General features: G+C 43.2%; 1 protein-coding gene across 4 annotated transcripts in view; it reads right to left on the reverse strand.

Annotated features, from left to right (window-relative positions):
* Window positions 1–428: 428 nt before the first annotated feature.
* Window positions 429–13,900, reverse strand: part of map4k5 (mitogen-activated protein kinase kinase kinase kinase 5) — a 28,973-nt gene continuing 15,501 nt past the window's right edge. The window contains exons 14-34 of one of the 4 annotated variants that reach the window (XM_084569791.1): window positions 13,671–13,755; window positions 12,982–13,053; window positions 11,919–11,977; window positions 11,704–11,771; window positions 10,682–10,726; window positions 10,547–10,589; window positions 10,242–10,452; window positions 9,917–10,002; window positions 9,505–9,546; window positions 9,188–9,272; window positions 9,016–9,095; window positions 7,963–8,023; window positions 7,134–7,248; window positions 6,803–6,861; window positions 6,158–6,261; window positions 5,842–6,019; window positions 5,623–5,691; window positions 5,425–5,517; window positions 5,206–5,276; window positions 3,641–3,753; window positions 429–1,432 (exon numbers count right to left, since the gene is read on the reverse strand). In XM_084569791.1, coding sequence (XP_084425917.1) covers window positions 1,345–1,432; window positions 3,641–3,753; window positions 5,206–5,276; window positions 5,425–5,517; window positions 5,623–5,691; window positions 5,842–6,019; window positions 6,158–6,261; window positions 6,803–6,861; window positions 7,134–7,248; window positions 7,963–8,023; window positions 9,016–9,095; window positions 9,188–9,272; window positions 9,505–9,546; window positions 9,917–10,002; window positions 10,242–10,452; window positions 10,547–10,589; window positions 10,682–10,726; window positions 11,704–11,771; window positions 11,919–11,977; window positions 12,982–13,053; window positions 13,671–13,755 — 1,827 coding nt within the window. In that variant the 3' untranslated portion in view covers window positions 429–1,344. The remainder of the gene's footprint in view (window positions 1,433–3,640; window positions 3,754–5,205; window positions 5,277–5,424; window positions 5,518–5,622; window positions 5,692–5,841; window positions 6,020–6,157; window positions 6,262–6,802; window positions 6,862–7,133; window positions 7,249–7,962; window positions 8,024–9,015; window positions 9,096–9,187; window positions 9,273–9,504; window positions 9,547–9,916; window positions 10,003–10,241; window positions 10,453–10,546; window positions 10,590–10,681; window positions 10,727–11,703; window positions 11,772–11,918; window positions 11,978–12,981; window positions 13,054–13,670; window positions 13,756–13,900) is intronic. The other 3 variants (XM_084569792.1, XM_084569793.1, XM_084569794.1) reach the window with 3 other exon arrangements.

The following is a 13,900-nucleotide window of genomic DNA, read 5'->3' on the forward strand; positions in this document are numbered from 1 at the left end:
CCTGAGAGATCGTCACAGATGCTGCTGACGACAAATAAACAGAAAGGAATCAGAAAAAAAAAACACTCACCCAGTCAAACCGCTTCATTCTCAGAGGAGAGTTCACCGACGGTCACGCCTGAAAGACACATTTTCATCGTCACAAGGCTGACTTCTAACACATTAAAGTCCATTTCACGTTTTCTTGACCTCATCTGTCCACATCATCCAGACTGTAACAAGGGGCTGCAGTCAGGAGAATCAGTCCTGCCGCACCGAGACCAATTAAAAAGCAGCTTAGTGAAGTCAGAGGAAAGGCAGACTAAACGGGGAAACTAATGGAAACTAATACTCACTCGTCTTCCATGTTCTTCCCACAAGAGACTCGTCTCCACCCGTTACATCACCCCGATCTCATTGCACCAAAATAAACCATTCCACTCACTTCATCATGTTAACAGTCTTTTTTTATTACAAAAAAGAAAAACATCAGTATACATTAAACAGTTTGCGAAGGGAATGCAGAGATGTTAATAAAACCTAGCATCGTCCCTCATTTTGTCATTTTAAATAAAAAAATGTACAAAAGTGCTTACATGGTGCAAATAATGAGAAGTAAAAGGTCTATAAAAGAGGAGGGTAAAGGAAAAACATGTACATTATATCCTAAAAAATACGCAGCAGAGCTGGAGATGCAACTATATTACATCGCGGTAAAAATAACCCAAAGCTGCTCGGGAACGGTTCACTAGGTAGTTAATCCTCTCACAGCAGACTGTCGCCGTCTGTCAACCCAACATACCGTGTTACTGAACGTGAGGTTAATAAATATTGCTTTAAATAACCCACAGCTCACGGGTTTCTGCTTAAACTGATCGATTAGTTTAACTAAAGAGATCGTAAAACCTCCAACCTCCTAACGTCTGCCGCCGGCAGGGATTATGAGTGACAGTCAATAACACAATAAATCTCCCACTGGTCTCTAATACAATCACAATTCTTGTGAATATTTTAATGGCACTTTTGTCAATAATACCTCAAGATATGTTGTTTGTAACTCAGTCCACAGTACAGAAAGGTAAGAAAAATTCTACGTAACACAAGTTCGTTTGAGATTTTAATGTTCCTCCAGCTCCTTTACAGTCTCCCCGACGTTTGCGATGAACGGAGCTGCAGCGAACGTCTCGCTGGTGTAAGGCTACTCATGAATCCAGACGGAAGAGGCTCCTCTTTTACTGACCTGCACATCCTGGGATCGGTAACAAATGCTCCCAAATAACGGTTTCAAATAAGATGCTTTTCTCTCGAGAAGAGTTTTCTCCCAAAACTGAGGCATCGCGTCCGCTCCCTCAAAGGGGCGGAGGATCAGTAACTGTTCTCGTGACCTGCTAAGATGTAAAGGTTGCTCTGGGCCGTGGGGTTGTCGGTCGGTCGGCTCTCCAAAACCACCACTCTGCGAAGGAGACACGGGAACAGAGAGAACAGAAAGAAAGGTTAAACAGAGGTGGCTGTGGTCTGTCACAGAACTAAAGCTGACAAGAGAATCTATATATTTAAAATCAAGCTATTAAATCAGTCACAAAGGAAGCCAACGTGCTTTTCAATTGATTTCAACGAATGCACAAAAAGACTTTATTCATACAGTAAACTATGCATGATTAATTTCTATACAAATAAGTAAATCTTTTATGAGGTTTTTAGACTTTTTGTACAGATTAAACAAATAAATCTTTGGCAAACGATTAAAAAGGAAGCTCTTGTCCCTCTCAGTTCTGCTTCCATTGGAAGTTCGTGCTAATCTCCTACATTTTCACTTCTATCAATTCCTCCACTTCCTCTTTTTCTTTAATTTCTGACGGAACTAATGTGTAACCCATAAACCTACATTCCTCCCGCAACCCTCCATCCAGCGACTCTCTTCATTCTTTAATCCACCACCACATGCAGCGTCTAGACAAACGTGACGTGCGTCAAACCAAATCAGCACATCCAAATATTGTATTTAACCCCCGTCGGACCACACTCGGAGCAGTGGACCACCATGCGATGTTTGTCTTTCTCAAGTATTTTAACCTCAATGCGCGTTTTCTGCACACTCTTTTAAAATCACTGTATTAAAAAAATGTAAACTTTAGGGAAGCTCACAGTTTCCCCATACTTCTTGTCTTCGAGCTACGCTAAGCTAAGCTAACTCTGAGTGGTATCAATCCTCTCATTTAACAGATATCAGATTTGGTTCTTTATGATTCTTTCAGTTAAAACTGATATGTTTGAGATTCTAGATGTTTTGGTATCAGCTCAGGACAGAGTGCTTTTAAATTCTCCAGCGTTTTTTTTATCATTTGTAATTGTATCTCTATAAAATATACAACAAAATATAAGGAAATCATAAGAAGTCATCGGGTAATTATCTCCTCCAGCTTCTAGAGAATTCGCAGCTTGTTGATAGTCTTACTGATCGGAAACTTAGAAATAATTGAACTGCACTGACAACTAATGACAAGCCTCATGTTGATGGTATCAGTCTGCATTTTGTGCATGTCAAATGTCACGTTAAGCGTCACTCGGATCGGGACGGGTGAATCTTCAGATGTCTCCGAGGCGGTGACAGGCGAGCGGCGAAGCTAAGTCTATACCGTCCCGTTCCATCAGATGAAATTACAGAGGCGTGGAGAGACACTCACACCAGGCTGGCCGTGCCCGGGCGGTGGTGAATAAAACATGCGGGTGGGGAGGGGGCGGGGGCAGGCAGCGCGGAGATGCCTTACTCCGGTGCCACAGGCAGGGCGGGTCCGTCAGGAGTCATCTCTGACGGAGCGGCACAGCTGGGACATCGTCCTTCGCCGAGCGCGCTCTGTTTGTGTTTGTTCGTGTGGGAAATAAATCACATCCTGCTTCGTCTGCAGCTGAGAGAAGCTGTCATCGTATCGGTGTGTGCTGAGTGAAGTTAGGGCTACCGCACGTTTGGAATCAGAAATTATTGATTTATTTAACATGTGACATTGATCGCCCACAATTATTAGGAGGTAAAAAGATGATTCATCGACTTGTTGATTAATTAATAAGTTAAGTAAGATCTCTTGTTCCAGCATTTCCAATATAAAGATTTACTGCTTTTTTATGTTTTGTCAGGAATAGTTCATTATTTCTGTAATTTTTCACTATTTTCTATCATTTAATTGACAATGAAAGCTGCTTTTGTCTGCAACTGAACATAACTGAGTATTTATTTTACATAATTTACCAATTCTCTATCTGCAGCAATAATCTGCAACATGTGAAGTCACATAAATCTCAGATGTTCCACTTTTTTGGATGAATGAATTCACAAATGCACCACGTCAGAAACCCCTGCCACCTGACCTACTGAGGAAACGTATGAGGCACGAAGCAAAGACAGTGACGGGGTATTTAAGGATGCCTGTGGTGCACTCAGGGACGTAGTTACTCAGAGTCATCAGACAGACGAGCGGAAAACATGATTGCAGGTGGAGAACCGGCACAGTGAGAGATGAGAGTTGTGTGTGGAAAACTCAGGAGGAGGTTGTTTGGTTGTCTCCAGGTAAAAGAAAAACACAGAGACACGAGGGAAGACAGGAGAGAGGGAAAATAGTCTGACAAATTTCTCTTTCCTTTGAGATTTCTGTGCTCCTACACTCACTGCCTTGATCGCTCGTGTGCACTGGTGTTGCTGAAGTGTGAATATTTCTGTGCCAACCTGTCGGATCCGAGGAGGCGGAAGACTCTGCTCGGATCAGAAATCTCCTGGGTCACCTGGAAATGAAAGACCACGAGAGAGTTAAAATGACAAATGGTTCTGTGTGTATGTGAAGTACTGGTTGAACTCCACAGTATGCGTGCATGTCTTCAGCATGGATGCATGTCAGGCTGGACAGATGCTGTATTTGTATTTATCTTGTATGCTGTGTTAAATCACACCTGTATGCACATTCTGACCCAGCGACGTCTGTAATCACTGAACACATTAATCGAGTTTAAATTTGCCACATGGAGGTAAGATGCAAGAAAGCTTTATTTTGCAGCAGTGTCAGTCAATATGCACAAGACATCACTAACATAGATTTACATGTTGTTTAGTGACACCCGGTGCGTTTAAAGACCCATCGATCAACGTCTGAGTCAGCCAGCTCGTCTCCTGTGTTTTAATTTTGGCGCTGGGGTAACTGTTTACATGAGGATCATAAACAACAGAATGTCTGTATGTTTTTAACGTCCCCGTCTCTACGGACTTTGTGTTGCTGTGCACCTGGACATCCAGCCGACCCGCTCCAGTCTCGAGACGTAGCCCGACACTTTGCAGTGTAAGCGACGGGGGCCCCCATCTAAACACGCACGTGTTGACATGTCATGAAAACTTGTTGACAGATGTGAGATAGTGGGTGGGTGACACCTGCTAGGTGTAAGTCCTTGGCCTTGGGGGAGACCTGATCTGTTTGAGCCTAATCGAGAACACGGTCTCGGGTGTTCAGCGGAGCACCCACCGAGTCGAGCACGGATCAGCAGGCCTGCCCCCCATGAATGCCTCCGCTTTTCAGAGGAATCATAACGAGACAAAGGCTGAATTATTTAGTGCTGCTCGCTGTTGTGTGACGGCTTTCGTTTATGATCGAGCATGAATTTTACATGGCCGCTGACATTTCTAAAATCCTTGCTATGGTGAGAACTGTCAGGCTGGGCCGGTTTCATCCGCGTGCTGCAGGACCACGTCTGACGCGGCCAGGCTTTCAAAAGGCTGGCCCCTATCGCCGTATCACTTTTCATAAAAACAGAACGCTTCACCTCCCCGCGATCTCCTGAACTTTCATTGTGCCGCTGAGCACGACTCGTGATCAGGTGCATGGAATCCCTCCGTGAAATGCGGACAAATTCATTACCTCAGCCTGACACAAAGACACTTTGTTTGGCTTCACCTGACGATAATCCCCTGGGATCACCTACAGCATGTAGCCACACATATATAAGGCCGGGACTTAGGGTCTTTGTGGACATGACACAGAGTGGTTGTTCACGTGTAGAGCAAACAATCCTGCATTCAGAGAGGTGAAACATGCTGCAGTTACAGTTTCCACTCAAACCGTTACTCAGGACCCATGAAAAGTGATGCTGAAGTTTTGATAACAATGGTGTTTTTAAGCATCAAAAATCATTGTATCATCAATTGAATCATCAGTATGAATATCCCAAGACTTTAGCTTAGTGTTTTACCTCATTAGACTTGAAGCTCTTTCCTTGCATGCCGTGTTTCCAGAAGGCCAGGACGCTGTCTTGAAGGCACACTGTCACAACACAGAGGTAAGCGTGTATTATGCGATTTAATCCAAGTTTGCAAAAAAGACGTAAGATATCATAGACGGCTGTATAGTAGGATTATTAAATATCAAATATCTTGTGCACAGAAAAGGAAGGACCTGTGTGAAAGCTTACCAACAGACCCGATGCAGAAATCAAAGCTGAGCTCGGACGCCAGCTTCTTGTTGGACTTCAGTCTGCCCTGGAGATTAACGATCTTTAAATTCTCTGTGGAGAAAAACAATTAAAAGAAGAATTGTTAAGAGGGATATTTACATCTGATCTTGAAGAAAACTGGCGTGAAATTATGTGACAGACTGAGAATGTACTTACGGTCCAAACACACCAACACCGTGTCTCTCTCCAGTTGAGTGACATGAATTGCATCCACCTGTTGATTACCTGTAGGGCAGAAAGATGCAACAATAAAGACTTAACCATATATAAATGAATTTGCTCGTCTCCTGTAGCTTGAAGATGTTTGTAGCTGCCTTTTCTAACTATTTGTGATTCATGCATCCTTCTACAAACCACAAATTTGACGAGACTTACTCGTCCCCATCTCTGTGAACCAGGAGGAGCAGGAGTTGAGGTTGATGGTCTCAAAGCGGACCACCTGGCCCGGCTCTGTGCCCTGACTGATGGCCACGCACACCAGAGGGTACTCCTGCTCCGGGACCACCAGCATCTCAAACACCTTGAGTGGGCTGGGAAGAGGGAAGTCAAAGTGCTGCACCAAGAAAACAGAAACAAAGAAAACGTTAGCATCAGTGGCTTCTTACATTTAACGATACTTCAATTTCTCTTCAAACGCTGAACAATCTTACAAGAAAAACAAGTGATTTAAAGAGGAAAATAACCAACTGACCTTGATGAGCATAAACCTCTGCATTGGTTCATACCACTGCAACAGCACAATCCCAGACTGAAGAGCTCCACACAGGTACTTGTGTCCCGTATAGGGGTTCCTCACTGTGAAATGGAGCAGAAATACACTCATTGGCCAGTTCATTAGGTACACTAGTGAAAACAAATGCATTCTAATGTAACAGTCCTGCACTAAATCATCCTCCTTCTTCACACCATGTGCAAGAGGTGGTAATTAAACTGTAGGATGCCCTTGGAGGATGTAGTTTGTTCAAGATTCAAGACTCTTTATTGTCAAATACTCAATACTCTGTAACAATGCAGAATAAAAAGATAAGGTAAATATACAGAAAAAGAATAAAGTGGAATTGTGCATGTGTGGCAGTTTAGCTGTTCAGTAGCCTGATGGCTTGTTGATAAAAACTGTCCCTGAACTATTCCTGTTCCGAGTAACGGTGCGTAGTGTAAATAGCCCATAGTTTGTGGTGATATTTAAGTGTTTCTGTAATTTAGTCTAGTCCACTGACTAAAATGAAAACACAGTTGTCACAGTTGTGGAACGCCATAAGGGCTTACAGAGAGTTAAAGGAGGGCGTGTCTAATTTGGAGACGTTGGGAAAGTTGTCCGGAAGGAAATGACACTCACCGATGCAGCACTTGTGACAGCCCTTTGTGTCGGGGATCTTAGTCGTCAAGGCAAATCTCCTGATAAAGAAAAAGTGATGTTGTTGTGACCACAGCTTTATAAGTGCGTCTATAATCAGGGAAGTTAGCCGTGGGCTTCTCCTTTTTCTACGCCACAACAGTGATTTGTCACAAGAGCAGGGAATGGAGAAATATAACAAAAAAGACTGCACGGCATGACAACACTCAAGATGCGGACGCTTGAACTTATCAGAGAAAGGACACGAGTGCTGCTAAAAAAAAAGTTTGGCTAAAAGAATGTTTTATGCAAGACTCCGAGCAACTGATCTCACCTGGGCAAAATCTTATCTGGGAAGCGATGAGTCTGGAACTGAGCAGCCAGGCCGGGTTTCTTCAGCTGCTCAAACTGTCCGATGAGATTGTGGGAATACAGCTGGAAGGTTTTCCCTGCAGCGGAATACAGTTGGTTCAGTCATCAACTTCATGAGCAAGATCAATATTTAAAACGTCTCAAACGTAACAAAATAAATATAATATACAAATAAAATACTATCCAAACTATCCTGAATCCCATGAAGGAGTTTTGTAGAAAGGTTAGATGTGAACAGGGGTAAAAACAGAAGTGTGATGATGATGATGATGATGATGTGAAGCATGATTACCTTCTGATGAAGCCAGTTAGTAGTATATCAAATCAAGCCAGGCGAGAGGAGGATGGACAGTGTCCAAGGGAAGAGAAGAAGAGAACAGAGGTTAAGTATACCAAGGGGGCAACCTGCTGAAGGTAAAACCGAAAGTGGACCTCACACTTTGTAATCCCATCCTCAACATTTAAACCGAGAAAAAGGACAGGCTCCTAGGACAGCCGAGTGAAGGTAGTTTGGTTTCAAAGTGAGTTTTTTTTAACGGTGTTTCTAATTTTAAATATAAAACAAACGACAACGCACTTTTGCAGCTATTATACGCTGTGACGTAGAACGATAACGTTTGTCACTCAGGAGTCACTGTGCTATAAGGTCGTTTTAACGTTTATTTCAGGGCTGAAGATGCGGAGTGAGTAGTGTGTTGCCTTCAGGGACGGCCAGATAACACAGGACAAAGAAGCGGCAGGTTATGACAGTGGCCAGTGAAGCGGGAGGCCGTGATAAGTCCATCACTCACCCGATAGAGACATCAGGTTGTTGTTGATGACGTACAGCCACGTACACTTCCTCGGGAAAAGCTAAAGGAGATTAAAACAAAAACGAGACAATGGTTGAATATAAGTTCTCAAAGAAGGGAGTGACAAAAGAATAACAGGTTTGACCGTTTGTTGAAACCCTCCCCCGATTCATCCAATCAGACCTTAGCAACTTTAAGTAGGTACAAGCAGACCTGCCAAGCCTCCTCCCTACCAGAACATGCCAACAATCTCAAAGGATTCAGGTTCATGTTAGCGGCCGTATCCAGCTTCAGCAACTGCCAAACACCCTCGTTATCCCTTAACGCCAAAACCCTTTCACTTCCCATGATATGAAAATATGAACAAATACGGCAGCTTCTTGGCCCAGGTTAAATTAGAACAGACTGTAGTCAGATCTCTTCTACCAGGACTTACAAAAACAGAACTTTTCTTCATTTCCATGCCCTGTTGTGCACATAGTTTCAGGAAAATATCATGTATGAGGCCTTCATGGCCACTTTTATTAGATTCTTGTTTTGTAGTAAAACATTTAAAGGTCAGCTGGAGATGATACTTTCAACAAACTCACTGACTAACATTAACACAAGCTGCCTATGGCGGTTTAAATCTACCAGAAATAGATGTCATTTCAGCCGTTGGACCAGAAAATTGTTGTTGAATAGAAATGCTTAGGAGCACACTAGGCGCCTATCAATACGCCTTCATGTCTGTACTTGTGTTCCTGTGGACATATGCATAACTTTAAGCCTTGATGTAATTATATAATTTAAAAGGAGAAACAAGCTCTAGAGTCAAACTTGTTTTATGTACCAGGCTGTAAACATGTTTTACATTTTAACACAGAGGTTTATGGAGCCTGCCTCAAGTGGCCATTCAAGGAACTGCATTTCTGACATTTGTGATGTTTCTGCTTGTACAACAGAACTTAAGGGGAAGTTGGAGAAAAAAAAAGAAGAACTACAATTAAATGTTGTAATTCTACTGTAATTTAATAAATACTCTTTATGGTCATTGTTTTCAGCTTCTGTTACCTGCTCCATTGTGGCCTCATGCAGCTCATTAAGATTCAGCGTATAGATGCCATCCTCCGTCCCAAAGATAAGGTACTGATCTGGAAGGAGAAATAATAAAATGAAACTCTTGGCTCTCATAAAACATGAATACTGCTCATTTGTGAATGGTTCCTATTTCCACCGCATGTACCTTTAGTGTCTGGATGAATCCATGATGTGGCACAGTTGATCTTCAATGGGCAGCCATCAAACACTTTAGAGAAACAGGCTCCCATCTGCAATGAAAGGCAGCACAGCTCAAAAACTGTCAGCATCTGGCTCGGCGAAGTGCTAAAGCGTCAGCCAGGGTTTAACGAGCTGGAACCACAAAGCAGAAAGCCCTGCGGACCCCAAATATCTACAGAATGTAGAGCAGTGGCTCAGACAAGAGTTTAATAACAGTGTCCATGAAACCAGGGCAGAAGTGGAGAGCGGAAACTGCGAGGGACAATGCAGATATTCACTCACCAGGACTTTAGGAGTGGGTGGCAGGCCGTTGATAGCTGGTTTCTGAGGAGGGAGCAGGGGAAACGAAAACCATAAAATAGCATAGATGCAGAAGACTCAGACAAAGCAACAGCAATCATTTTAAATGTGGCTGCCTGATTTAGCTGCAGCCTCAACAATGAGCCAAACAACAAACAGTTCTGTGGCTGGGTTTTGTGTGTGTGTCCTGGCAAAGTCCACTAAATGTTCCGCGTGCGTGGATGCCAAATCCCCCTCTCAAAGGGAAAACAGCATATTTGAGGTTCCAGTGCAAGGTCAGTCAGATACGCTGCACATATCAAATATAGACCCCGTGCAACATTTTTGTCCTGAAACTTGATAAAGCTAAAGATCAGCAGTCTGACTATCGTGTGTCAAATATCTTTAAACTTACAGGGAATTCCTTTTTCTCTTTGCGGTGCTGCCGGTTGGGTGGTGGCTTCGGACTTCCTCCATTCACGCTTCCGTCTGAATCGTTATCTGTCATAAAAAATAAAAAAAAAACAGCCGAATAAAATTACACTTCAGTCATAAATACTGTCAAATCAGGAGAATGTAAATCCAAAAATCAGCCATGTTGACATCAGGCTACCTTACCCTTGCATTCAGATTTACTGAGAGCTTGCAACAATAAAATAAACGCTCATTTAGGATTGGTTCATTGAAGGGAAATCATAACTCAAGACATAAAAAGTTAAAAGAGAAGTGCTGAGACTCACCAGGATCAGACGAGTGAGACAAAAGGCCGGGGCTGCTGACGCTGACTGAGAGGAAATCTGGAGAGGAGTTCTCCGCCTTGTTGCCCTGCTCGGGTGTGCTCTGTCTGCGGGACGCCTGGCTGGGTCCATTCTCCGAGTTAGGGAGCCTCCGGACCGTCAGAGACCTCTCATCATTGAGGCCAATTTCCTCCGATGAGCTGCTTAATCGCGGCTGAAAGGGAAAGTATTAAAACAAGCTTCATTAAAGTTGTAAAACAGGATAAAGACAGCAAATCATTTTCTTTAATTTAATGATTTTTTTTTACCTTTGGGGGCAAAGGAGGAGGAACAATCGGCTTGAGGGTTGACCTGAAACAGGCATTTTAACAGCAAAAATTAAACTTTAGTGACGATTGGCGACATATTTTACGGTTATATTTAAATTCATCGACTTGACTCACAGCTCTGGGTCTTCGAAAGCGTCCTCGAGATGAGCCACGTGTCCCCTGCAGGACACAAACACAGCAATCAGTGCGGAAAATAAGAGTCATCAGGGCTCAGGAGGGGTGCTAATGCTGCAAATGTTTCTATGAAATCCCTCCTTGGAATAACGAGAGTAAAAACCTCTAGAGAAGAGGTGGCGTATATGTGTTCTATAAATTACCTTGTGTCATAACTTGTCACATTTATATTGATGCTAGTCTGCACAGGATCGAACATATGATCTGAAAACTACTCCTCTCGTTACTCTGTAATCAATCAAACTAGAATTAAAGCAACTTCTACTAAATTCTTTGGATTAAGATTGTATTGAAGTATTACTACCATCAGTGACTAGCAGGTTCTAAAAAGAGTTTGCACAACAGTCTCCTTTCAGTCTGTACATATAGATATTAACACCACCACACATGGTGAATGGAGGGGTTGATCTGGGAGGGTGATTTGTGAACCTCGTAGCAGAGCGAGGGGTGGGTTGGGTTGGATGGCGTAGGTTACTAGAGCAAACATTGTTAGTGTTACCGTTGGAACAATTCATCCTCAACGCTTTTGAGAAGGCTCCTTCGAAGGGACAAAGACGAGAGCGTAAGAGAGAGAGAGAGAGACAGCCAAAAGAGGACAGCAAGAAGTGAAAGGGAAATAAAAAAAAAAAAAACGGCAACAGTCAAAGCACATGGAAAAGTGAGACGGAGTAAAGTGACATTTCAAACATGTGGGAGTGGGAGTTTGTGCGCACGTTCAGGTTAGGTGCAGTGAGTTAATGCAGGTTAATGTGAGAGACAGCGAAGAAAAATTCCCATGCGCAGAATCTAGAGAATGAAAGGATATCAAAGCACAGGGCATGACTGACTACTCGTCTTCTTTTCATTATAAACAAACTCAGAGGAGGGACATTTATCTGATTCGAGCCAGCTACAGAGTGATGGAGAGAGAGTGTGTGGAGTAAATAGGAGCAGTTCCCATGACAACAGTTTCCATGGATTACCTGGCTGTTATTCCGCCCTCTGCGAAGGGACTCCATGGGGAAGGGAAGTCATTATCTTTGCTCACATCCTGTGGAAAGGCACGCATACACAAAAATAGGACTTTTTACATATCTGCGTTTTTTATTGTTTCATTTGCAGAAATGGTTGTGGGGTAAAAACTGACCAATTAGAAACATAAACGTAGGTATAAGTGGAGATTAAACATGACAATCACCATTTCAGCATGAGCCTCAGTTTCCTTCTGGAGCGGGGGTCCAAACTGCAGCTTGTCGACTGTAAATGAAAAACATTGTGTTGTTGTTGTTTTTTTTTGTTCTTGAACGCACCTTCGACACTAGAGGGCATCAGTGCCCAACACTTAAAGACACACAAAGCCTTGGAGGAAGCAGCAGGGGCCCTCGGTGGAGGAAAAACTCAAGACTCTATCCGTGACATAAAATCACTTGTAAGAATGAATCAAATGCAGATGAACCGTTTCCATTATGGTGTCGCTGCCAAAACAACACAGACGTTCCTGGCTGATTTATGACGCCGCCGCGTGAACGTTTTGTCTGGAGGCTGAAGATGAGTTGGTCGCTAAAAGACAAACACGGATTGCACTTGACACTAAGCAGATCTGTTCGCTTTGGGGGGAAATATCGGCGAGAGAAAAGAATTACAAATAAATCGTGCCGCGGATTCTTCTCAGTTTAGGTTTGAGGTCACATTCTGTCAAACTGTTGATCCAAGGGGAGAGACGGGTTTAAAGTCCAGAATAAACAGGATGTGATCCCGCTGTAATTGTGAAGGTGAAAGAAATCCGCCGACCTGCCAATAAATACGCCCACATAATCAGCTTCTCATTAACAAAGAAACCTTGTATTTGAGAATTTGGATCACAGAGTGTTTTTCTGCTTGGGGTATTCTGATAATGTGGCGGTGCTGCGGTACGAAACTTTACAAAAAGTAAACACAGATAGCACGAGGAGGTTACGAAACAGACATATGGGGGAAAACATTTGAGGCATCAGGTGAGAGAGAAACTAAACTTCCTTGTATCAGATAAGTAATCATCTATTTTCTTGTCGTAAGTCTGACAGGAAACAAGATGACACACCACTCAAACTATTCAACCATTGCAGCCAACTCCATGCAGAGGAACTCACCTTAATAGTGCCGCTTAAATCTCAAACCCAATGTTCTGTTATGCTACAGCGTTATCCTATTTCACAGGAAGCCTTAGAAGCATAGCGGGGGAATTGGACAAACACACACCGTCTTGCTACACTGTCACTAACCTGCGTCCCCCCTGTGTCCCTCAGTGAAGCTAGGACTTGAGAGTGGCCCTCCTTGGTTTGTTCCATTGTTCGCTTCATGTTGGAGGGAAGGAGGTCAGATAATAGTGAGAAATTTACATGAAAACCAAACCAGAAGGGAGTCTGGTGCAAACGATCGCAGTGCAAACAAGCACAAAACACAATGAAAGACAAGGACGCATCACGACAAATGAGTACGACAAGACACAGATCTGACACTTCCTGACACTACACACGACACAGTGTTCACCTTCACTTCTGGCAACAACACAAAAACACAACAACTTCCCTAAAGGGTTACACAACATCAAGTTAGACAAACAATCAGCCTGGATGCTCTGATCAAAAACCTAACTCCTCTGGACACTTTAATGAGCCTTCAGACAAGCTATTTCACATCTTTTAGTCGGAACACGTGCTACACAGAAGCATCATGGACTCTGCTAGATCCACTTTTTCTTCCGTGAACCTCGGGCTATTTTTACACACATTACCACATGCTGTGGTCTGGAAAAGTGCCAGTCATTGCTGCGGGATTAGTGGAGTGATCCTCAGACGAGCTACGGGACCTCTCTATCGACCTAAGCAGGCAGGCTGACTGACACGCCGACCAATGACAGGACAGATGCGAAGCGATTGGGCTTGGGGTCAGGATTTCTTTGTCCACTTACAGTCTATCTCTGAGCGCGTCCTCTCAGCTCTGGCGTGTTTGTTGGTGGTCGTTTGCTTGATGGTATGTCTGACAACAGAGAGGGGCTGAAACAAACAGTCGAAAAGATTTAAGATTAAATGCAGTTCGGAAAACAAAAGCAGAAGAAGAGTTAGAAATGTGACTTAAACAACATAACAGCACTATCTGTCAAAATAATCTGTAAAGACCAATTCTGAAACTTGCAACTCA

Source organism: Chelon labrosus, assembly GCF_963514085.1.
Source record: "Chelon labrosus genome assembly, chromosome: 20".
In the NCBI taxonomy this organism is placed as follows: Eukaryota; Metazoa; Chordata; class Actinopteri; order Mugiliformes; family Mugilidae; genus Chelon; species Chelon labrosus.